General features: G+C 35.3%; 1 protein-coding gene across 1 annotated transcript; it reads left to right on the forward strand.

Moving 5' to 3' along the window:
* Positions 1–1,150: 1,150 nt before the first annotated feature.
* On the forward strand, positions 1,151–27,242 carry LOC121410497 (histone-lysine N-methyltransferase SUV39H2-like). Its single transcript, XM_041602634.1, has 7 exons — positions 1,151–1,253; positions 10,330–10,397; positions 13,341–13,526; positions 14,447–14,983; positions 18,719–18,871; positions 24,601–24,730; positions 25,351–27,242. The coding sequence occupies exons 1-7, from the start codon at positions 1,217–1,219 to the stop codon at positions 25,437–25,439; spliced, it is 1,200 nt and encodes a 399-aa protein (XP_041458568.1). The 5' UTR covers positions 1,151–1,216; the 3' UTR covers positions 25,440–27,242.
* The last annotated feature ends 208 nt before the right edge of the window (positions 27,243–27,450 follow it).

Raw genomic sequence — 27,450 nt, forward strand, 5'->3', positions numbered from 1 at the left:
ATGAACTTGGACCATGTTGGGGGAATCAACATCAAAATCTTAACCTGAGGTTAAGTTTTTGAAATGTCATCATGACTTAGAAAATATATGGACCTAGTTCATTAAGCTTGGACATATAAGGTTGATCAAGTATCATCAAACATCCTGCATGAGTTTCACGTCACATGACCAAGGTCATTTAGGGTCAATGAACTTGGCCGAATTAAGGGTATCTGTTGAATTACCATCATAACTTTGAAAGTTTTTAGATCTGATTCATGAAACTTGGACATATAATAGTAATCAAGTATCACTGAACATCCTGTGCAAGTTTCAGGTCACATGATCAAGGTCAAAGGTCATTTAGGGTCAATGAACTTTTGCCGAATTGGGATCGATATTTGTTGAATTACCACCGTAACTTTGAAAGTATGTTGGTCTAGTTCATAAAACTTGGACCTATAAAAAGATTCAGATATTGATCTCATTGGAGAGGGGGGGGGGGCTCTTTCTCGCCCGGATCGCTCTCTCTCTCTCCCTCTTTTTTTTATTCGATCAATTGTTTTTACGTCAGTAACTTGATATTAATGCAATTGACAGTTGTAGTGTAATCCATATTGCATCGGGCATAGTTTTTCGTATCCATCCAGAAGCAGATCTAGAGGGGGGGGGTAGCAACCCGGCCCCCCCAAAAAAAAAATCCGGGGACCATTTTTTTAAATCTTAGCTTTTTTTTTAAACTTGTAGTTTTATTTTATTCTATTTCAATTATTATTATTATTTCTTTTTTTGGGGAGTGGGGGTTGGGTGAACAAATGTCACAGAGTCCCTTGCCCCCCCCCCATCAGCTTTTTTGAGGACACGGGCCACCACCAAAAAAATGGGGGATTGTTGAAGTCTTTGGGGATGAAAAATAAATATTTGGGAATGAAAATAATATTGAGTTTTATGCAAGAAAACGCCATTTTCACACACAGATTTTCAAAAATTTTCCCTACCCCCCCTCGCTCCCTCGCATACCACCCCAAACCCCCCCCCCCCCTTATAAAAAGCTGGATCCGCCCCTGCCATCAGTGTGCATTATTCTCTCCAAAATGTCAGTCGTGAATGGAACATATCCACCTTTACGGTCATGAAGTTCGAGCTAGCGAGCGAGACGACGAGCGCCAACACATGAATATAATTAATCATCTTAGAGCACTCATTGGCCAATCAGGAATTAGGAGGCAAATCCAAAATGGCCGAGGGTTGCGAACAAGTCGTTTGTGGCGCTGGTAAGACAAATATTGCATTTTATAGATATCATTTTTATGCACATCACTCATTGAAGAGAATCAACGTTTATCTTGTTGTTATTTGAATACCGCAAATGGATTATTTTGCACTCCGTCTTCATATAGTTGGCTTGCGTACATAATTTAACAGATCTGCCATTTTAAACTTCGCCTCGCAATTTCCGCAAAGCTTCGCCAGCTTGCGCTAACCTCGCGGAGCGGCTAGCTAGGGCTAGGGCCTCATTTACACATGATCATCGTGATCATGATTGAAGCGTACCGGCGTAGCCGTAGGATAGGATGGAGGGTCGGGTGTCGTTTATACACAGAAAGAAATTAAAAGAGATGACTTGACTGAGTGTTTTGAGAAGAAAGAAAAAAATTAAAAAAAAGAAGGATGCAAGAAAGAATAAAACTAAAGAAAAGAGAGAAAAAAGGTTTCTGTCATTCTTTAATTTAGGCCTATATTGAATGTACCGTAGGCGTAGCCGTAGGCCTTTTTCATGTTTTTAGGCCTGAAAGAAAAAAGGAAGGGAAGATGAATAGATCCCTAATCAATAAATGTGTGAATTTAAAGACAAAATAAAGGAGAGATAAAAAGTAAGAAAAAAGGAGGAGGAAAGGGAAAGGGGAAAAAAGAAAGAGAATAAAGGAAAAGAATAAGCGAAAAAATAAAATAAAGAATGAAAAAAGAGAAAAAAATGGGAGGAGAGAAAGAACAAAAAAAAAGAAGATGAAGGACTGGAAGCGGAGAAAAATTTAAGGAAAAAAATGAAGGAAATTTGATATAAAAGAAGGCAGGTAAGAGAAAAAGGAAAGAAAGAAAATGAACAAAGAGAGAAAAAGGATCAGGAAAGAAAGATAGATGGAACAAAAAAGGGCAAGCAGGAAGGATAGAAAATAAAGAGGAAACAGTTCAAACTTCAAGCAAACAAAAACAATCCAATCATATAACAAAAATCATGATACTTGAATTTGGTGTTTTTTAAATATATGATAAAAAAAATGTATCAGAAATGAAAAAATTTTCAAAGTGATACTTTGTTGACTTAAAAATTAAATGAAACATATCGCGGCACACAAGAAAAGCTGAAACAACTAGATCTAGTGAAACTTCCGATTACATCTCCAAATCAGTAATCTGAGAATCATTAACATAATTATATAAATTTTCCGCCGATTTTGTGATTATTTTGATGGAAAAACATCAAAAACTGTTTATCATGTCATTGTTTGCACCATTGAGAATCTGCTCCGCGATACTATTGCCCAGCTAGTACCTGCCACACAGGCAGAAGGCCAGTTCGTTTGCAATGTATTGGGTTAGCAAAAAAATCACAGCAGAACTTGCAAAGGTTTAGTTATTGATTCATTGTCTGGCTCTCTGCTTCGTCATCTGTTGGTTATTTGATGAAAATTCGTCAGCTTTCAAAGAGTATTAACTACAACATTTTGTTCAATATTTTGAAATACGGGACAAATAGGCATCCTGGGAAGGGTTTGTCAGGTCACCCTGATCCAAATTCCAATGTCATGGTCATGAATCGATTATAAAAATCTTCGCGTATGAAAAGGGGAAAATATAACTAATGTATTGTTAATTTTCTAAGCCTTAGCCTTACTCGTATCGTATCTGCGAAAAGTTTTACCTCGTTTTTTTGTCTCATTTGTGCAGAAAATTGAGCAGATCAGATTCCCATGTTTCTTTCGATCGGCGACTTTCAGTAGAGGCGCATGTAGGGACAGTGATTTTCCGTTTCTAAAAATTGCTTTTTCCGTTTCAGAAAATCTCAAATTCCGTTTCAGCATGTCTGGAAACGGAAATTCCGTTTCCCCATAGACTTTGTGTACAAGAAAAATTGACAATTCCGTTTACGTAGAAAACCAATGCGCAACGAGTAGCGATGTCAAAATGCTAGCGCTGCTCAAAATTTGCATCTACCAATGTACTAACATCGCTTTAAAATCCATTTTAATCGAAGAGATTCGAGCCAAAAAATAAATTAGGGAAACATAATCAACATTAATATATTCTCACCTTTCATATTATTAGCATTATTTTATTGTTAAATGGGATTTTATCGCTGATTTGGGGACTTTTCGGACATCGTTTTGAGCAGTCGACGACTTCCGAATATCCGCCATTTTGGATTTGATGAATCACCGTGATCATTATATTATGACCGAACGCAGAGGGCAGCAACACACGGCCGGATTCTGCCTTCTATGCGGACGTAAGTGTAAACTAATTTGGATACGATCGAGTGATGGAGAGGCTCGAGTGTAGTTACGATGTGTTGATTGTCATGATTGTTGTTGCAAAGTGAGATCGTGTTTTTTCAGTTGATATTAGTATTTTGTTGAGGATTTGGGATTAATTTCTGTTGCTTTTTTGTGCATTTTGAGAAAAAACGTGTTTTCCGTGATTTTCCGTTTGAAAAGTCACTTTCCGTTTCAAACAGCCGATTCCGTGAATTCCGTCCGTTTTCCGCGATCGCGGAAAATCACTGTCCCTACGCATGGCCAATACAGGAGACTGTCTCCCAGAAGAGAGATTGTCTTTTTTTTATAAGTTTTACTTCAAATTAAATTTTTCTTTTGTGAGGACATAAAACAATATACTACCTGAGTACCTGGGTTATATTAAGATATCATATTTTTCGGAATATAAATCACTGCCGTGTATGAACCGTACCCCAAAATCGGGAGGCTTAAAAACATATATATATTGGCAATCCAAGTTTGATAACAATTTGAATTAGCAAATTTGACTGACAACTCATGAAAGACCAAAAGATATATTAATAATTTTTGTATTTAAAAAAATTGTTACTTCATTCTTTAACTTTTTTATTAATTTTTCAAAGAATATAAATTATTTCTATGTAGAATAAAGGAAAAAAAAGACCATGAAATGGCAGTATTGTATATCAAACTTATAGTCTAAAGACCAAAAAAGAAAACAAAAATGTTGAGAGAAACTGAGGAAAAAAATGAAGAATAGAGGACATCATTTATTGCCTGTCTTCTAACCAATTATGATCAATAACGATTACATTACCTATTGTAAAGCATTTTCCATGCATTTTTTAGGTGTAAAAAAATCAGTTTTCATTAAAAAAAAAACGGTTTTTTTTTTAAGGAAGAGGTGACCATAAAATGGCATTTTTTAATATCAAAATTATGGTATAAAAAGGGAAAGTTTTTTTATAAATATTGAGAGAAAAAGGAGAGAAATCATGAATAAAGGACATTATTTATTGCCTATTTTAATAACCGATAACGATCGATTATGATTACAGTCCGACCTCTCTTATCCGGACACATTGGGACCAGCACCAATCCGAATAAGGGATTTATCCGGATCTGGGAGACCCAATATTAAATACATGCAGCTGTGCTGCCGGCTGCCTCCCCAGGCCACAGGCGGTAGCTACACTATTGTAGTGGGCGTACGGTAAGGACAATATTCCCTGCAGAGTCAGTGCAAATTATAGGCAGTGTTTTTATGGAAATGAAATCGATCAACGGCCTAAACTCTTGGATAATTTACCTGCTATACATCGAGCATACCTCGAAAGAAAGAAAATGACTCGATAAAACAAAGTTTTAAAATTAGATCATCGCGGCGGGTATCGCAGCTTCGCAATGTCAGCCATTGTTACACTGACTGTAGGCTCAAACATGATAGATGGCGCTGTCCGTATTGAGGCCTAAAGTTTGCTAGCAAGACATGTGTTGTTTTTCCCGCGAAGCAAAAAGAGAAACGTGATGAAATGTTTGCACTGCGCCCTGATTTACTGGAAATTATCATTCCTAAAGTTCTTTTGGTGATTTGGGTGAGATATTTTCATGAAAAATATGTTTGGTGTAGGGTGACTATGTTGGGAAATATAGGTAATCAAAGTGAGTTTACGTATAGGATTGAGTTTAGATTGAAATCTTATTTCGTCACGTACCGGTACTAGATAAAAAAAAAAAAAAAATCTCGGCAAGTGTGCGTCCGGATAATAGAGAGATCCGGAAAAGGGGAGGCCGGATAAGAGAGGTCGGACTGTACATGCCTATTGAAGAGCATTTCCCATGCAATTTTAGCTGAAAAAATAGGTTTTATCACAAAACAATCAGGTTTTTTTAGGAAAACATTACTAAATTGATAGTAATTAAAATGAATAATATAAAACAACCTTTACAAAGAAGATTTTTCAAAGAAAACTTCGCAAAACGTACTCTCTATTTTTAGAAACCAACAAATAATTAGACATTAAATATTTCATATAATTCTTGGTTGGTTGATAATTCATGATACCGACAAAACATAGTCAGTTTAACTACGAAATTTTGTTGTTTCTTTGTATAAACCGCACCCAACATTTTAAGATTACAAAGCGGGGAAAAAGGTTTGGTTAATACACGGGAAAATACTTTACCGGTAACTGCTTCAGGGGAATACCACAAATCCCTGATATTATTTAAGTTCATGTACATGGCCTATTGGAAAGTACTTGTCCTTGAATCTTGTCATAATTTCCTTTCCCAGTTGCCAATGCAGCCAATTTGAAATCCACAGTCTTGGGTATCTCAATTATAAAGCAGCCATAACTTTCTAATTGTTTGTCCGATTTCTTTAAAATTTTCACCATTTTGTTGTCTCACCTGCATAGCAGAGTGAGACTATAGGCGCCGCTTTTCCGACGGCGGCGGCGGCGTCAACATCAAATCTTAACCTAAGCCTAGTTTTTGAAATAACATAACTTAGAAAGTATGTGGACCTAATTCATGAAACTTGGCCATAAGGTTAATCAAGTATTACTGAACATCCTGTTAGAGTTTCATGTCACATGACCAAGGTCAAAGGTCATTTAGGGTCAATGAATTTAGACCATGTTGGGGGAATCAACATCAAAATCTTAACCTGAGGTTAAGTTTTTGAAATGTCATAACTTAGAAAATATATGGACCTAGTTCATTAAACTTGGACATAAGATTAATCAAGTATCACCAAACATCCTGCATGAGTTTCACATCACATGACCAAGGTCAAAGGTCATTTTTCCCACCTTTTCCCACCAAGGTACAAGACGAGATTTCTGAAATTTTGTACTTGCATGAAATCAAGAGTTCTGATTGGCTGGATAAGGTTCACAGAACAACAGGCGTGGGGTATTTGAGGAGATTACCACATGGGAAGTGTGACCTTCCCACGAACCCAGGCACTGGAACCGTTGGAATTTGCCATTGTGTGGTCTCTGACCAATCAGAGTGCAGTATTCTTGTTTTCAAACTGCTTTATGTACTTGGCAAATGAAAAGTGTGATCTTGACCTGATTAAACCAATTCATTCTTATTTTAAAACCTATATCATTTCAAAGCATACATATTCAGCTTTATCATGATATAAAAATCATTTGGGCTCAAACAAAAATAAAGTGTGAAAATAGCAGCTTTTGTCAGGTGAAAATATTTATTTTGTAGCATATTTTAGATCGAAATTTTAATCTATATTACAAAATCGTTGAAAAAATCCAAACATATGACCTGAAAGAATGATTCTTCTTTACAATGGTACCAGATTCATGAAATTCGATGCACAATTAGAGCAGCAATGACCGAATGAAAAGAGGTGTTTTGGTCTGCATCAAGCTCATTAAATATGCAAAACATCTCAAGTCATGAATGTTACTTAGATGAAAGAAGCCACTTTCTTGGGACCTGCAGTCTGACTGGAATATCCTGTGCAAGTTTCAGGTCACATGATCAAGGTCAAAGGTCATGTAAGGTCAATGAACTTTGGCCACATTGGGGGTATTTGTTGAATTACCATCCTACATGTATCTCTGTAAGTGTATTGGTCTCGTTCATAAAACGTGGAAATAAGAGTAACCAAGTATCACTGAACATCTTGTGCGAGTTATAGTAGTTTTCAAAGTCAGCTCCGGTGCTATGTTGAATCGCGTGATGCAGGTGAGATGGCCAGAGGCATTCCATTTGTTTTATTCTCTCACCTGTGAAGCAAAGTGAGACTATAGGCGCCGCTTTTCCGACGGCGACGGCGGCGGCGTCAACATCAAATCTTAACCTGAGGTTAAGTTTTTGAAATGACATCATAACTTAGAAAGTATATGGACCTAGTTAATAAAACTTGGCCATAAGGTCAATTAAGTATTACTAAACATCCTATTAGAGTTTCATGTCACATGACCAAGGTCAAAGGTCATTTAGGGTCAATGAACTTAGACCATGCTGGAGGAATCAACATCAAAATCTTAACCTGAGGTTAAGTTTTTGAAATGTCATAACTTACAAAATATATGGACCTAGTTCATGAAACTTGGACATAAGGTTAATCAAGTATCACTGAACATCCTGCATGAGTTTCACGTCACATGACCAAAGGTCAAAGGTCATTTAGGGTCAATGAACTTTGGCCGAATTGGGGATATCTGTTGAATTCCCATCATAACTTTGAAAGTTTATGGCTCTGATTCATGAAACTTGGACATAATAGTAATCAAGCATCACTGAAAATTTTGTGCAAGTTTCAAGGTCTCATGATTAAGGTCAAAGGTCATTTAGGGTCAATGAACTTTGGCCGAATCGGGGGTATCTGTTGAATTACCATCATAACTTTGAAAGTTTATTGGTCTAGTTCATTAAACTTGGACATTAGAGTAATCAAGTATCACTGAACATCCTGTGCGCGTTTCAGGTCACATGACCAAGGTCAAAGGTCAATGAACTTTGGCCGCATTGGGTGTATCTGTTGAATTAGTATCATAACTTTGAAAGTTTATGGATCTGATTCATGAAACTTGTACATAAGAGTAATCAAGTATCACTGAACATCCTGTTCGAGTTTCAGGTCACATGATCAAGGTCAAAGGTCATGTAAGGTCAATGAACTTTGGCCATGTTGGGGTTTTTTGTTGAATAACCATCATATCTCTGTAAGTTTATTGGTCTAGTTCATAAAAAGTGGACATAAGAGTAACCATGTATCACTGAACATCTTGTGCGAGTTAGAGTAGTATTCAAAGTCAGAACTGCTGCTATATTGAACCGCGTGATGCAGGTGAGACGGCCAGAGGCATTCCACTTGTTTATAAATTTATCCTTAAGACAACAATTTATTACTAAGGTTGTATTTCCCTTTATTAAGAATTCACTCATAGTGCAATTCGTTTTCTCTAAAGAGTTGCAGCACCTTCAATTATGAAAATAAGTGTGATAGACGACAAAAATGTTATCTACATGTAAAAGAAATTGAAAATGTATAACATTAACAAATTAAAGAAGTACATGTACATCAAAGACAAGTCCACCCCAACAAAAAGTAGATTTGAATTCAGAATAAAAAAAGAAAAATCCAACAAGCATAACACTGAAATTTCTTTGAAATTGGAAGTAAAATAAGAAAGTTATGAAATTGGAAAGTATTGCTTAATTTCACAAAACAGTTATATGCACATCCTGGTTAGTAATTTAGTATGCAAATGAGGAGACTGATGACGCCATCCACTCACCATTTTATTTTTTATTTTTCTCATTGTCAAGTGAAAGTGTGAAACAACGATAATTCCTCCCTGAACATGCGGGATTGGTAGTTTAATGCTATTTGGTTCAGTCACGTTGGTCCTTTTTGTCAAATATGTATAAAAAAATGAAATATTGTATAATTCAAACAATAAAAAACGAAAAAAAAATAGTGAGTGATGGACATCATCGACTGACTCATTTGCATGTCACTTTTTATGAAAAATAAGGGAAACTTGAAAATGCCATGCAGCTTTCTTATTTTACTTCCGATTTTGATAAAATTTTCAGCGTTATGCTAGTTTAATTTTTCTCTATTTATTCAAATCAACATTTTCTGGGGTGGATTTGACCTTTAAATGCTGTGCTTCAAAAATCCCATGTAATTTTCACCAAATTTTGCATGGTTGTAGAGAAAGGTATAATAAAGAGGTGTGAACATGAAAAGTTGGGGGTTCATGTGCTTGTTTTCAAACTATCAGCACTTTTGTTGGAGCAAATGTGCTTATAAAAATACACACACAAAAAACATCAAAAGGCTTGTATCTGGGCCTACATAAAGGAAAATTCCACACCACTATCCCATTTAATCAAACTCGAAGTCATATTCGTCATACTTCGCAGCACTGCAGAGTAAAGTATTCTGAAGAGGTACATGTAGAGGCATTTAAAAATTTGGTCCATAGTTTATTTTCAGCTAAAAAGTAAAAGCTTTATAAAGTAACACATTAAGATTTGTGGTTAAGAGTGCCGATGACTGGAAAAATTAGCTGATACATGTAGCTGATTATCATCACCCGTAAAATATGCGCGCAGATAGGGACGCGCACAAACGTAACTGGGGAATGTCCTTAAACCCAGTTGTTGTGTGTCTGGACTCCGGACAATCGATTTTAAACAGCCATTTGGAAAATTTATCAAGCAAATTATCAACAATTTTTAGACAGAATCTTAGGCAATTTATTTATAGAGAACAAAATTAAAGAAGATTGCAACTATTGCATTCACAATTTTTGTGTATTCCAAAGACTAAAAATAAGTGCCTGGACATCCCACCCAGTTTCAGTCAATTTGGTATCCCCATGTTAAATATCAACTATGCATCCCAAAGTTGAACATAGGTCCCCTTGATTTAAGAGTGCCCCTTATTTTACTTTTAGATCAATTTACGATATCCAAAACTCACATACATACTTTTCATTTAATTTGATTAATTTTTGGTTTAAATAATAAACAATTTTGTTTTGAATAATAAAGTGTTGAGTTTCATCAGTAATTATTTTCATAGCAAAGATTCAGTTTGTCTATTGGGGAAATTCTTGTATAAAAGAGAATGTTGGAGAGCTGTGCAGTTAGCTAACGAAAATTTGACTACACTTGTGTGTGATTCGGATTATGGTTTCAAGTGTAGAATCACAGAGTCAAACCATAAAAATGACTTGGTTCTTAATATTATTAAATATAGACACATAAAACAAATTTATACGCACAACTCTATTGCATGGTAAATCTGTAATTTATAATCATTTCTACTCTCTTTCAGATAAATCTGGTTCATCAGGAGATGAATTTGAAGTGGAGGAGATTGTTGATTATCAAAAAGATTCCAATGTAAGTAGTATTGAAAAGTACATGTACAAGTAGGTATCCAGATGTATTCATATATTCTTGGTCTCACAAAATGTGATTAGGAACAGTTTCATGCTAGTATACAAGCTTGCAATTGTATTGTGAAAAAAATGAATTTTTATGAATCTTGGATATACTGTGTGAGTCCAAAAAAAATTTGACAACTCACAAATCCCAAATTTTAGGAAAATATATATCATCAGTGCATAATCACATACATGTATATGGCTGGAAAGAGTATCTTCTCCCAAATAATTTGATGACATATTTATGTATGTCTTCACGCTTGGATAATCAGTAGGTTTTCTTTGCAGTGATGTAAATTTTGATGCCTATAATGTCCTAATCTTACTACATGAGGTAGTAAACATATTTGCACATCCCTTTTCAATGAAATTAACTTGGAAATCGATACTAAAAAGTGTTTATTAAATAATTATTATTGAAAAGGTGTTTATGGATTTTAATGCAACTTTTATAGGATAATGACATTGACATCTGGATTCATTTATTGCAGCCATGATTTTCATGTACTGTGGCGCAAATCAAAATTTAGGATTTGTGAGGTGTCAATTTTTTTTTTACTCACACGGTAGATTGTTGAAACCGCTTCCATCTTTGAGTAATCTCTGATATACCAATCATCTCTCTTATGTCACCACCATCTCCAAAAGCTTTAATTTTTAAATTATTGAAAGATTGGTGAGTGACTTATAAGTGAATTTTGAATTCAAATTCAAATTTATTCATTTTCTGGTCTCTAAAAAAAGACAGGAGACAAGAATAATTCATTGAGAATCAAATCAATCTTATGATTCCAGAATAAAATCAAATAACAATGGCAATGATAGAATTTAGACAAATTAACATAATACATGAAGTAATGAATGGGATGTGAGGGGTATCAAAGAGCCATTGACCTATCATGTCTACTTCCTGATTTACATTCATTACTGATAATAAAGCAAAATTCTCCAATCAAGTTTTTTTATTACAAGAAAACATAAAAATCTCAAAATACACCAGATCGGCAAACTTGTCGGCCCGAATTCACAAAGATAGCTTTGAAAACCATTGGTTGAAACCATGATTTATGCAGATTTCCTGTGTAAATTACATTTGATTTACCATGTGTCATTAAAAAAATTACTAATACTGAAGTATGCTTTTGTCACAGTGCACCAAATTGATGCCTGCTGCCATGCTTAAGTATACTTTTTTATTCACGAGTCAACTGTTCAAAATGGAGGACTCATGATTTTTTTTTCTGTTATTAAAATCTGCTCAAATGATGGATTTTCTGTATAAAACAGAACACAGAAGACCCTTGCAAGACCCCTGAGAGATTAAATCAGTTGCAGATCTCTCATTAGATTTTGATTAAATGTTTGAATATTTCAGATTTCAAATCTTTCAATGAACTCATATGGTCTTTTCAACAGCCATAAAGTTTTGAACTGGTTGTGGCTTGAAATATTGGAAAATCTCAAGTAAATCAGACAGACAAATAACTGAAAATTTCATCAAAGTTGGAAGAGGAATATGACATTTTAAACTTTTGCATAATTTTGATAAAAGTCTCCATGCATGTCATCTTGAATAATGGGGAAGCTGATCATGTCATAATTTTACTTATTTTTTATTTTATTTTTATCATATGAAATTATATTGCTTCAATTTTTTCTTCCAGAAATATAAAAATAGGATACACTACTTATTTAATGTGAGATAAAAAATAAAAAAAAGAGACCAATTTTGCGTCACCCGGGTATGTGGTTCCGAAATTACGCAACATTATGTAAGTGCATGTCAGACCGAAAATTGCTCAAAAACGTGATTTCGTGTACAAAATCAATGCAAATTGTGTTTTCAACCAAAATTCATAAATGTATGATTATTTTTAGTTTTGCTTGTCTAAATGTATTCATCTTATGCTTTTTATGATCACAGAAGAGCCCCCAACAAATTTCATTGAAAAAAACAATGAAAAACAAAAGGTCAAAAAACAAAGAAATACATAAGAAATTGCAAAAAACAATATAATACATAAGAAAACGATTTGATATCACAATTTTTTTCATGTACACTTGCTAAAGACACCACAAAGAGTTTCTATACCAAATATTAGTACATTTGAAGCTATATTTAGGGAGTTAGAGGAAAAAGTATGATTTCGCATACTAATTACGCATAAATTAGCATAATCACTTAACAACAATTCGCATGAAATAAATTACTATACAATCTTGTAGATTATGTCCCAGGCAACCCACGTGCCAATTTTCGGCGCGATCGCGCGGTCGACTGCCGAGATCTTAGGGGGGCCTGGGAGTCCACCCCCCCTCCCCCGGCCATAGAAACTCCCAAAATACCCCGGCCTAGATAGGGTTAAATAATAGTGTTTTTTAACCTGGAGAACCCCTTTTGGCTACTGATGGGAATTCTATTCATATTCATGGAAGCTTCATGGTGTAGCGGTTCTGACTCTCGCCTTGTAATCAGAGGGTCGTGTGTTCGAATCCCACCGTGGTCTAGCGTCCTTTGGCAAGGCGTTAATCCACACTTTTCCTGTCTCCACGCAGTCCTGTGTTAAATGGGTACCCAGTAGGATGTGAAAGCCTATATGCCTAGCAATTGAGTTATAGAACTCTTGTTGGAATGCTCCCCAGGGAGTGGAGAAGGTGCATACATTGTATGCGGGCATGCAAGGATCCGATGACCGGGGTAATAATATGTCTGTAAAGTGCTTAGAGACGTTGTTCTGATGTATTAAGCACTATATAAATGCGGAATATTATTATTATTCTCTATGAGTATATGAATTTTAGCTTATTTGATGCATTTCTTCAAAATTTCAGATAAAAAATATCAAATATTTATTCACATGTTTTTGAATACAACCCCCCCCCCCCATTCTCTATTTAGAATACCGAATGGTACCTGGTGAAGTGGGTTGGATATCCTTCTACAGACAACACATGGGAGCCCAAGAAAAACCTAGGAAACAGCAAAAAACTTCTGAAGAAGTTCCATAAAAATTATCATAAAGCATGTCTTACTCGCACAGAAATACTCAAGCAGAAGAGACAACTAGCGAGGAGTTTGAAACAGGTAATATTCTTGATGACCATGGAAGTTTATGAGCTATGTTTTTGCAATGTAGAGATATGGAGGACCTGTTGGTTGTCTTCCCCACAAACTTGTTTGATGACTACACACTTTGCATGAGCTGCTTGCATGCACATCAACAACACTACTTGTACATTTAATATGCTGTATTACATACATAATAGTGATAGCAGCAAAAGTGTCCAGTGTTAGCACTGACATCATAATGGGGGGGGGGGGGTAGAGGTATGACTTTTTATTAATTATAATATTGGCTACTTATATAGCGCACAGGTTCACCTTTTGGAGGACAGTAATTAAGTAAAGCAATGTACATTGGCCTATGTTAAACTTGCAGTGCATCCATTTGATCAGTATTTCATTCCACCATCTTTGTATAATGTAAAATCAGTAATGTTCATTTACATATTCTAGTACCTGTCATGTACTTGTAGACATTCATGAGTGCAGGAGTATCATATGCAGGTGTACTAGTGACTGTATCAAAAGAGAAACTTTGGTTACCTGTAGATGTGAAAAGGAGGAGTTTGTCTTTGCAATCATCAAAATAGTTCTAAGTTTAAATTATTTCTTTCTTGCGATTACTGGAGACCTGTTTTAGGGATCAATTTTAGTAATGTCTTATGTATGCAAATATGTGAGTGGGGTTAGTCTGATTAAATTTGGGGGTAACAGGTCACAAGTCATAATTTGAAAATTGCAGAAGTTAATTGTGTAATGTAACTTCAACTTAGTTGACTTTTAAAAACAAAGTTAATCAGACTGGAAGTATACAAACACATCATTCTGAAGAGAAAATATCAGATTTGGAAAAGAATTTGCTTGTTTAAACTTTCTAACTGTAACTTTTTATGGGTGTCTAAACTCAATATTGACCTCTATTTAAATCATTCTTTATACAGCTTGCTCAGAAGAAGAGGTCTGAAAAGTGGAAGGAGTCTGAGTCCAAGTTACTAACCGATGTCCTCAAATCTCTTGTCAAGAAAGAACTTAAATCATGGGAGCAAGAGCTCAACTCAAAATGTCAGAATGAAGCACCCATCACTGTTGTTAACAACGTAGACCTGGAGGGACCTCCTCAGGACTTTGTCTACATCAATGATTACATAGCAGGCACAGGTGTTGACATACCCACTGATCCTCCAGTTGGCTGTGAGTGCGAAAATTGCTCTCCTGAAGCTGAGAGTAGGTGCTGTCCACAGAATGGTGGAGTCAAATTTGCCTACAGCAAAAATAAACTTGTAAAGGCAAAACCAGGAACTCCAATCTATGAGTGCAATACAAGGTGTAAGTGTGGAGAGCAGTGTCCCAACAGGGTTGTTCAATTGGGCAGGAAACACAAGCTAGTAATCTTCAGAACAGACAATGGCAGAGGCTGGGGTGTGAAGACTCTCGTAGACATCAAGAAGAATTCATTTGTCATGGAATATGTTGGAGAGGTAATAATAAAATATAACTAATAACAAAACTTTTTCAAGGTTCAGCTTCAACCGTGGCTCATGTCGGAATGACAGTGATCTGAATTGAATTTGTGATCATGAGGTCAAACATGACAGAGGTCACTACATTTGCGCCATGAGCATCTTTTTATGATACTGGCAAATTACAAATGTTCACATTATTATTATCATTAATATTACATGCATGAAAATATCTTGCTCTCACTATAACTGAAGAAATGTTTGTGCGATCAACTTCAACTTTTGGAGGGACAATGATCCAATGAGATTGGGGTCACAAGGTCAAAGGTCACAGAGGTTATGGTTTACCTGAAAATATCTTGTTTTCACAATAACTGGAGAGCTGTTTGTGGGTCCAACTACAAACTTCATGTATGTATATATGAGTGACGATGATCTGATTACAATTAGGGGTTATGAAGTCACATGTAATAGGTCATTTTAATTTTAGAAAATATGTGTTTTTTTAATAGTGTATGCTTAATAGCGCAATCACGGAGGCATACATATCGACTGTGTCCAGTCATGAAACTATCTAGCTTTTATATATCTTGTAGAGCTGTGATTGAAAGCCCCTCTCCAACAAGTTTGGTTTGAACTAAGAGAAAAAACCAGACAAGCATAGGGCTTACTGATAAATTTGATCAAAATGTGAAAGTTATAATGATAATAATATACATGTAGGTATGTTTACACAGGGAAGCCACTTCACTTCTGAAAACTGTTCTTCCAGTGGGCCCTGCTATTTTCATTACCTCAGCTTTAGCCGAGTTGCCTAGGTGCTCAAGTAATGGCATAAAACTCTTAATTATTTTCATAAGACAATTGTATGGACTTACTTGTATTTCATGAAGCCTGGGTATAAGGGTAATCAGGTATCACTGATAGTCTTGCATGAGTTTCATGTCAAATGATCAAGGTCAGACGTCATTGAGAGTCATTAAACTTTGGCTATGATTTGGTATCAACATTGAATTCTTAACCAAGTTTCCAAATTGTCATCAAAACTGTGTAAGGATAAGGACCTACAGCCTTTTCATACATAGGTATGGGTGGATCAATTTGATCCCCCTCGACAAATTTTGTCGCTACGCTGCTGCACAATTTTTTTTATCGCGCTGCCCGATGATTTGTTACTTTCAAATCCTGCGCATCTTTTGAGACCAAATTTTCGATGCCCGGGTACACGGTTCCGAAATTGAGCAATATTTTGTAAATGCATGTCGGTCCCAAAATTGCTCAAAAACGTGAATACCAAAGTCAATGCAAAAAGTGTTTTTTCAACGAAAAAACATAAATCTATGATTATTTTTACTTTTGTTGGTTTAGATGGATTTATTTCATGTTATTTATGATTGCAATTTGCAAAACAAAATTTGCAAACATAAATCTATGATTATTTTTACTTTTGTTGGTTTAGATGGATTTATTTCATGTTATTTATGATTGCAATTTGCAAAAGTGTCCCCAACAAAGTTATAAAAAAAAACAAAGGTTTGACAAAACAACAAAATACATAAGAAGTAAAAAACGGTAAGATACATACATGTTCACCAAAAAAAAATACTAGCTTTAAAATTGAGTTCAATGCAAAAACATGCATCCAAAAATAAAATTAGGGCAAATTTCATGCGCGTATTTGCATAATTTTTTTTTGAAATTTTACTATACAGTCTTGTAGTTTACATCCGGCTCTACGTGCATACAAATTTTCGCGTCTAGGCGGGGGGGGGGCCTTGGAGGTCCCCCCCCCTCTCAACGATTCGCACAATATTTTCTCCGGGAGAAATTTTTTGACCGCGCCACTCACAGACTTTTTACTTTCAAGTCTTGCGCAACTTTTGAGACCAAATTTGTGATACGAAATTACATGTGATTTCGTGTACAAAGTCAATGCAAATTGTGTTTTCAACCAAAACTCAGTGTAGGATTATTTTTAATTTTGGTGGTCTAAATGGAGTGTTTTATGCTGTTTATGATCTTAAAAGAGTCCCCGACAAAGAGTTTATGTACCAAAATTTTGAGCTTGTATGATTGGGCATAAATTAGCTTGATCATTTGATATTGATTTGCATGAAATAAATTACGGTACAATTCTGTAGAGTATGTCCCAGAGTACCTGCGTGCCAATGTTTGGTGCGATCGACAGCTGAGATCTCAAAAGGCGGCCTGCGAGCCCCCCCCCCCCCCCCCTTTGGCCGTATGATCTCCCAAAATACCCTGGCCTTGACAGGGTCAACCGAACCGGCATTTAGGTTTTTTGAAACTTGAAAGAATGTTAATTTTTTATGTTTTTCCCAAAAAATTTTTGCCTCTGTGGAAATGATATCTTTTGGAAAGCTGATTAGTTTGGAGCTCTTTAAGCTAATCAGGGGTACATAATTTTACCTGTGTGAAATCTAGACAATTAAGGTAATAATCAAGAATCACTTATCATTTGACCCGAGTTTATCATTTGTACTGAGTTCAGGTCACATGATCAGAATCAAAGGTCATTTAGGGTCAATGAACTTTGACCAGAGATAGCAACTGCAGTAACTTGAGGTTAACACTTTAAATTTTCAAGATGGTATTGAAAACAAGTTCCTATTCCACAAAAATTACATGTTATTGTAATCAAGTATCGACAAATAGACGAACGTTATTCCCAGTCACAAGCCAAAGGCTAAAGGCCATTTGGCGGTCATTATATTGGTATTTGCATAATAAGATGTTGACTTAAATTAAAATGAGACTGATCGCTCAAACCTGGTCCATGAAGCATAAAGGAACCGGACTTGGATTTCTTAAGTTATCAGTTGTTCTTAGCGTGGATCTGCTACCTGAGATCAGTAGGAGCCAGTCAGGGATGGTATCTTCTGCATTCAAGAACCCACTTTACCAGAGAAGTGAAGGAACTGGTCCCATGACATCAGCATTGACGATGCAGATTGGCGCATCAGCATACTCATGAATAATTCATATTTTCATGTCTCTGCCAGAATCCAAGAGGCCTCATGACTGAAGTTACACTTTTTTCCCTTGGTCTCACCAACTCTCATCATTGATGGCTAGTCTCTTCTCAGCCCCTACTTGACAAAGAATATCGCAAAGTCACATGGCCTTGCCAAAAGTCTACTACAAACTATGCCCATGCATACATATTGGAGTGACATTGATCTGATTTTGACTTATTTCAAAAAGGTCCAGTAGGTCATTATTTGAAAATTTTAGAAGTAATTGATTCTCGATGTGGCAATGATGGAGGCATACATGATACACCCGTATGCTCAAAAGAGGTTTCAATTGTACCATGGTACAAAACCATGCAGATTTTACACGTAATATATTTTATCACATACACTAGGAAACTCCCATTAAATGTGCACTTTTTGCAAAGGGAAGCATGATAATAGGAGAAATTTGCATAATCCATGGTTTTGTACCATGGTACAATTGAAACCTCTTTTGAGAATACTGGCCATAATTGTGAACAGTAGAGAATCCATCTACTTGTAGTTGAATACTATTAGTGCACTATCAGTATGGATTTATGCATGATGTGGACTTATGTCTTTTATACAAACACACGCACCAATCTTTTATTTATTTATATTGATATCTTTTAATGAATTCCTGAATAATGACAAGTCATTTGAATGGTATGTGTAAGAGAGATAGGTTTGTAATGAAAAGTAAAGAAAAATATCCTTGTTTGTTCCATTTATGTTTCAGGTAATTACAAGTGAAGAAGCAGAGCGAAGAGGGAAAATCTATGATGCAAATGGTAGAACATATCTATTTGATCTGGACTACAATGATGATGATTGCCCATTCACGGTTGATGCTGGTCACTATGGCAACATATCTCATTTTGTCAACCATTCTGTAAGTTTTTCACCAAGATCTTTAGGACTATTTCTGCCACAATATTATTCAAATTTTTTGAAAATTCAATCAGACATTCAAACCAACCAAACAGACTTGTTCAAGATGAAAAAGTGTCAATGAACTTAGACCATGTTGGGGGAATAAACATCAATATCTTAACCTTAGGTTAAGTTTTTGAAATGTCATCATAACATAGAAAATATATGGACCTAGTTCATGAAACTTATACATAAGGTTAATCAAGTATCGCTGAACATCCCGCATGAGTTTCACGTCACATGACCAAGGTCAAAGGTCATTTAGGGCCAATGAACTTTGGCCAAATTGGGGGTATCTGATGAATTACCATCATAACTTTTAAAGTTAATGGATCTGATTCATGAAACCGGACATAATACTAATCAAGTATTACTAAACATCCTGTGCAAGTTTCAAGTCACATGATGAAGGTCAAAGGTCATTCATGGTCAATGAACTTTGGCCAAATTGGGGGTATTTGTTGAATTACCATCATAACTTTGAAAGTGTGTTGGTCTAGTTCATAAAACTTGGACATAAGAGTAATCAAGTATCACTGAACATCCTGTGCGCATTTTAGGTCACATGACCAAGATCAAAGGTTTATGAACTTTGGCCATAATGGGGGTATCTGTTGAATTACCATAATAACTTTGAAAGTTTATGGATCTGACTTGTGAAACTTGGACATAAGAGTAATCAAGTATCACTGAGCATCCTGTGCGAGTTTCAGGTTACATGATCAAGGTCAAAGTAGTGCTGCAAGTCAGGCGGCATGTTCGGGTTCGGTTCGGTTCGGCAGGGTTCGGCAATTTTTTTCCGAACTTTGGTTCGGTTCGGGGTTCGGCAATAAATGCCAAATTAAATTTAACATGTAAAAAGTAAAGATCGCCGACCTACAAAGAAGTAACCTTTTGGCTGAACTGTCATGTATTAATAATAAATTTTGTTTATAAAAAGAATAGTTAAGATTGTTGAACTTTATTTTGTTTCAATAAACAAAAAATAAGTCATTTCTACTTTCATTTTTAAAATGAAAATAAAAAAATCAAAAGAAAAAATATTGATAACGAGAGAATCAGGACAGAAACAGAATTACAAAGATCAGAATATTTTTTTCACGATTATTTCATGTAGCTGTGATCATGATCGATTACGATGTCATTGCCAACGCAGCTTCTCAAATTGGAAAGTGTTGATCGGGAATGCCGAAATAGTAGACAAACAACCTCCACTCAACTGTTATTATGCCGGTAAAATTCACATTCCAAAGAATATGAGTGTTTTAGAAAGTCCCTATTTTCTGAAAAGTGGTAAAATCTGGTCAATGAATTACTTTAAAAAGATAAAATATCAGTCCATTCTTGGTCCAGAAAGATCGACGCTACGTGACTTCAAACATATTTCTAACACGAAAATGAGTACATGCATGGGACTGTACAGCTTATTTTAGTGTTGTGAATTCACTCGGCGTTGATCGTCAGAACTACGACGGAACTGATAATTTATCATTTCATTTTCAGTAATTGGCCAGATTAAACCACTTTTAAGAAAATATTGACAATGGAAAAACATTTCAAGTTTGGAATACGAATTTTACCTGTATAATAGCAACCGAGAGCAGGTTGTTTGGACTTCCTGTTTCAACTTTCCTTACCAACCATTTCCGGAACATCGATCAGGGAACATGCGTTGATTTGGTTTGAATTTTTATCTTTTTTGTTTTTTTTCACCCTCATTTCTCCATCTCTTATTTATTTATCTTTTATATTGATATGGAAATTTCAGAAGGTGGAATATATATATATACTTTACTATTACTTTGTCAGTCACAAGGAATTAATTTATGTCTTTTCAATTAAATGTACATCCGATTACAGCAATACGTAATTCAACTACACTTTTTAACTGAGTTAAGCTTAAAATGTCCCCACATTTTATAAGGAAAAAATATATTCATGTTTAGGCCTGGGACGATTGTCATTATTACCATTCGATTATTTCCTGGAAAAATAATTGAATGATTCGATTGTTCGTCGGGAATCACGTCTTTTAAGTCACAATAGTTGACCTACTTTATGGTGACCCCCCCCCCCATGAAGAAATCTCCATCAAAGTCACATGTTTAGCATAAATGAGGCCCTTTTCCCCCTTCTCCATGATTTTTTATATCAAAAGAAACTTCATGAAATGAGATTAAATCTTTCAGTTTATTGTTCCAATGAAAATCTTTCCTAAATCAATACTGGTACCCTGGTATTATGCATGCATCCCTCCAAGTGCCACACCCCTGCATATAAATGAATCAGCCCCGCCGAGTCCAAAGACGTAAACAACTCATTCATGAAGTATATTAGACTGAGCCCAGGTGGAGCATTTCACTTGAAAAATTTCATCCCTTGCCCACACCATGTCCCCGCCTCCACTTGTGGCACTGCCCACGATGCTACACATGTATTAAAAAAAAATATTTCATTTGAAATACCTTTCAAAATTACGATTTTTTATCATTTGAACCTACATGTATAACTGGGTCTATTTTTGGAGACTAGTCGAGAAAGTACTGGTGAAGGCGGGCGCGTGTTGGAATGTAGTTTTCATTGGTTAAGGGGGATATAAAAAAGGTTGCATTGTTCTGAAACAAAGAAATTCTCCGGCTCCCACCCCCTATCCTTCCCTCTCTCTTTCCCTCACACGTACACACACACAGATGGGGGAGGGGTCAATTTATTTCTGAAGTCATGACCTTTCCTGATAAGGGAACCACATGCCTTCCGCTTCTTTGTTTCCCAAAGTTTCATTGGCTATCCGAAGGTCCAATCAGCTCAAGTGAGCTGGTTATGTGTTTACTTATTATTGTGCACGCACACAATGACTTATTTTGTGTATGAGGGCAAGGTCGGGTGGGATTAACATTTTCGGAGCGCTATCATGTTGGTATGTACCGGTAACTGTGAATGTGATACAATCATTGATAATTTTTGAAACATTACCTCGGTAACATAAATTTTAAACCTGTAAAAAACAGCTGTCATCATTGTTTTCTTGTCATTTTATTATCATTACTTGGGTATTAGAGTTATCCCAACGTCATAATCGGGATCTGCCGAACATTAGATTAGTGTAAATTTTGCTAATCGATTGGTGATTGGCGGCATGCCAATCGAACCATTCGATCTTTCGATGTTTACTCCCAGGCCTATTCATGTTTATAAAAAAAATTGAAAATGATAAAAATTTAATCAAACACGAGACCGAAACTGTCATTTACGAGGAATGATTCTTGTCTGGTTCTTTTTCTTTATTAAATACAAAATGATTAGGTCCGATTACGATCACGATCGATTACGGCAATACGTAATTACACCACACTTTTATACCGAGTTTAGCTTCAAAATGTCCCCTCATTTTATCAAGAAAAAATATATTTATGTTAATAAAATATTCTTAAGTTGATAACAGTTCAATCAAAGACGAGATGGGAGCTATCATAGTGGATTTTAAAAATATATTGAGTGGAATTCTCTTTGTGCACAATCACTAACCAATATATATTTTGTTAATGTTATACTTATATCTATGTAGTCATCGCATCTACGCATTGCATACAATCATAATTTTTTTCCGAACTTCCGAACCAGGCCTTTGAGTTCGGTTCGGTTCGGTCCGGTTCGGAAGTTCCAAGTTCGGCGAACTTCCGTTCGGTTCGGCGGTTCGGCTGCAGCACTAGGTCATAGGTCATGTAAGGTCAATGAACTTTGGCCACGTTGGTGGTATTTGTTGAATTACCATCATATGTCTTTAAGTGTATTGGTCTAGTTCATAAAACCTGGAAATAAGAGTAACCAAGTATCACTGAACATCTTGTGCGAGTTAAAGTAGTTTTCAAAATCAGCACTGCTGCTATATTGAATCGCGTGATGCAGGTGAGACCACCAGAGGCATTCCACTTGTTACTTTCAAGTTTTCCGCATCTTTTGAGACCAAATTTGCGACGCCCGGGTACTCTGTTCTGAAATCATGCAACATTTTGTTAGTGCATGTAAGACCCAAAATTGGTCAACAACGTGATTCCATATACAAAGTCAATGCAAATTGTGTTTTTCAATAAAAAATCATAAATATATGATTATTTTTACTTTTGTTGGTTTTAATGGATTTATTTTATACTATTTATGATCTCAAAAGGGTCCCCAACAAAGTTCATTGGAAAAAACAAAGGTTCAAAAACAAAGAAATTAATTATATTTTTGCAATTCTTTTGTAGATATTTGTTAGAAATGTAAAAATTTATACTCTCACCAAAAATTAGCATTATACTAGCTATATCAATTGAGTGAAAGGCAAAAAAAATACACAAAACACAAAATTTAGGGCAACTTTCATATATTTGCAATTAATGAAAAATATAAATCATTAATTTTATGAAATTTCACTATACAGTCTTGTAGTTTACATCTGGCTCTACGCGCGTGCAAATTTTTTTTTCGCGGCGATGGCGCAATCAGTGGCCGAGATCAAATTGACCCCCGCAGTATATCCTGGTCTGAAATAGCCCAGTTAAAATAGAGTTAACCCTATCTAGGCCGGGGGGGGGTCCTCAGAGGCTCCCCCCTTCAACGAGTCGCGCGATATTTTTGCCACGCAAAATTTTTTGACCGTGCTGCTCGTTGACTTTTTACTTTCAAGTCTTGCGTAGCTTTTGAGACCAATTTTGTGTCATGTGGTTCTGAAGTTACGCAACGTTATGTAAGCGCATGTTTGACCAAAAATTGCTCAAAAACGTGATTTCGTGTACAAAGTCGATGTAAATTGTGTTTTCAACAAAAAATCATGAATGTATGATTATTTTTAGTTTTGTTTACCTAAATGTATGTATTTTATGCTGTTTATGATCGTAGAAGAGTCCCCAACAAATTTCATTGAAAAAAACAATGAAAATCAAAAGGTCAAAAAAACAAAGAAATACATAAGAAATTGCAAAAAACAGTATAAAACATAAGAAATTGATCTGATATCACAATTTTTTCATGTACACTTGCTAAGAACATCACAAAGAGTTTCTTTGCCAAAAATTAGAACATTTGGAGCTTCATTTATGGAGTTAGAGGAAAAAGTATGATTTTGCATACTAATTACGCATAAATGAACATAATTACGTAATAATAATTTGCATGAAAAAAATTACTATACAATTTTGTAGATTATATCCCAGACAACCTGCGTGCCAATTTTGGGCGCGATCGCACGGTTGACGGCCGAGATCTCAAGGGGGGCCTGGGAGGCCCCTACCCCCCCCCCCCCATATGAACTCCAAAAATACCCCGGCCTAGATAGGGTAAAGGTTTATTATTCAGAAAATTATTCACCTCTACCTAATTTGATGAAGAAATTGGGTCTTCCAGCTATCTGGATTCTTGAGGAAAATTTAACAAAACATACCCCATGTTTAGGTAACCCCCCCCCCCCCTGGATTTACAGCCCCAAAACACATCCAAAGTCACATGTTAGTCTAGTAGTCTATTGCAAATCCCAATGAAATGATTTCTTTTGAAGCCAAAAATAAACATAGTAACCTGAATTTTAGATGATTTGAAAAGATGAAGAAATGCATGTCCCCCGATTATCATTAATTGTCCTTCATTCATACAACTAATGATATTCAACTGATATATTTTCTTCTGTATTTGTACCTTTCTTTTTTTCAGTGTGAGCCAAATCTTGTTGTCTATGGTGTGTGGGTTAATTGCCTTGATCCAAGACTACCTCGCATTGCTCTTTTTGCCTGTAGTGATATCAAAGCCGGCGAGGAAATCACCTTTGATTATCAGATGACAGGTAAATTCAATTTTGACTTTGAATTGTTCTAGGTTTAGCTGATTCTCTAGAAGAGTATTGTATTTTGCTAAGTGGGCATCTCAGTCATTTTATAAAAGATGTGGGTTACAGTCACTGACCAGTTTATGTAGTAATAATGATAATAATAAGTATGTTACATAGATGCATCTTTGTCAAAAAATTTTTGCCTATACAGTGGTGCTCAAAAGTTAGTGAACATCATCAGTAAATAAACAAGTTTTGCCATGTTTTAGATATTCAATTGTGAAGTCAGTTCATAAAATACTACATCGAATCAAGTTTGTTTCTCTGGGCTCGCCGAACACTGTAGTGTTGTATTCATGCAACATTCAGTCTGAAAGAGTGCATTTTGAGCTGGGGTTCACTAACTTTTTTGACTCCACCACTTGAAAATGTATCCAAAGTGACAAATGCTCTTCTTTTTTCAGTTCTGTGTGTGGGTGTCTCATTACTTTCACATTTTATTTATGACAGGTATTATTGATAAGTTTTCTATTTGTTGTTTCTTCACCCCAGGATGCATTTCAAATTAGATGACACTGAAATTAAGTATTGCTTTATTGTAACATTTTGTTTATTTTTCAATACTTTTTTTCTAGGTTCAGTAAACGAAGAAGGAGCCAACGAATTAGCTCAAGTTGAATGCAGATGTGGGTCCACAAACTGCAGGGGCTTTCTATTTGAATGATGCAAGCTTCTAGCATAGTTATACTGTACATTTTGAGTGATATAATATACATATAAGGTGCTTTAAAGAGATTCTTTACATGGTTTTCAAATGCATAATTCTGTTCTGCTGTGCTGTAAATTTCTTGTTAATTTATGTCATCAATTTTCAAATATTATGTCTTGCAAATTGAAATTGATGAACTACATTCATTCCATGATTCATTTTGGTTCAGTATGTACTATTGCATTTCATTCACTTCATGTTTGAATTTTATTTTATTTATTTCGTGTTATTATTTTTTTTTTGGGGGGGTGGTTGGTTGAAATCTGTGGAAATTTCAAACCTAATCAGATTGTGATTTGTTTATACAATTAGTAAATGTTTTTTTATTGTCTCGCCTGCAGAGGTGCTGCTTTTCCAACGGTGGTGGCAGTGTCACCATTGTCATCATTGAAATCTAATCCAATATTAAGTTTTTGAAATGTCATAACTTTGGTATGGGTGTAAATTTCACTGATCATTTTCAAGAATTTCAGGTAACATGATCAAGGTCAAAGGTAATTTAGGGTTAATGAGCATATTTTGTTATCATACGAATGGTGTTTTGTGAATATTTTTTTTCGATTCAGCATTGCTGCTATATTGAATCATGTAATGCAGGCAAGACTGCCAAGTTACAAGAAGAATTTACAGTCATTTCTTCACATCAGAAACACAGATTCATCAAATTTCAAAATCAAATTCCAATTAGTTTTTGTCATATGGATAAAGCATCATATACATATCTGAATGAAAAAAAATTATGAATAAAGTTTTATATATATGATCCATCTGAAACCACCGATACCCCTAATGCACCCGAACTGAGGAAACGGTAAAAAAAGTCATATCAGTCGATTCTATCTCAAATTGGATTGTAATGTGCCTCTATGTTACATGTATGTTTTGAGCCATTTAAAAATGAATCCTCAACTTCAACAAGCATTCTCACAGTCACCGATGGCTTTAGTTATGCCTTAGGAAATCAAGAATTATTGAAGATATTGAACGGATTTAAGAGACAATAAAAATGACCCTAACTTGGGTACAAACTCTGAGCTCAATCAGATATCCCCTCATATCATTTGCTATGGAATCGAATCATTCAAATGAAATAATTTTGTTGTAAGGTTAACTGAAGGGCTCAGGAGATACAAAATATTAATAGGATATTTAGTTCTTAATTTTTGTGTTTGAGGTGAAATAATAAAAAAGGGTAAATAAGGGAAACAGTTACCATTGTTTTTCATTTATTTCTCTGCAATTGCAAATCATATCAAACAGAAATAAAGAAAGAGCCAGAACTAATACGCAGGTAATTTGCATTTTAGGGACAGATGAACAGTGATTTGGGTTCATTCAATATGCTGTCTACAAACCAACAAACTTAGAAAATCACTACTAAGTATATTGAATTGCTAGCATATATATCATTTTATCTTTACACAATATGACTTTTTTTTTCTAGGAAATGAATAGGGTCATGTATTTTTAACTTGCACACAGAAAGGTGGTTTTAATTTAATTCTATTATGTAATTGGTGCCATTTGAGAGCTGAATATGTAGTCTATCTTACCTGTAAATAGTGCATTTACATTTGAATGCATTAACAACTGAATTTGTGACATTGCAATTGATAGAATGAAAACTTACAAATCTAACTTGACATTAACTTCTACATTGAAAATTCCTTGATAAAATTAATAAACCCTTATGAGTTATATGTGTATCATCTGAAAGGGAGTCTAATAAGCAATACAAGAATATTAAAAATTCTATGGCATGGGCAAAAAGAAAATCAAATATGGATGTTCAAAATAATATATGGGGTCGTGAAAAGTCAAACATTTTCACTCATAAGATGTGGAGACTTCACCCTATACCTTATATTAATGCAATTTTTCAATCCTAGGGAAGTTTCATTTACTGATTGAGTTTGATGTACACATATTGGGTGATTTAACAATACATGGCCATGGAAGTATGAAA

This window comes from Lytechinus variegatus, chromosome 3, assembly GCF_018143015.1.
Source record: "Lytechinus variegatus isolate NC3 chromosome 3, Lvar_3.0, whole genome shotgun sequence".
Classification (NCBI taxonomy): Eukaryota; Metazoa; Echinodermata; class Echinoidea; order Temnopleuroida; family Toxopneustidae; genus Lytechinus; species Lytechinus variegatus.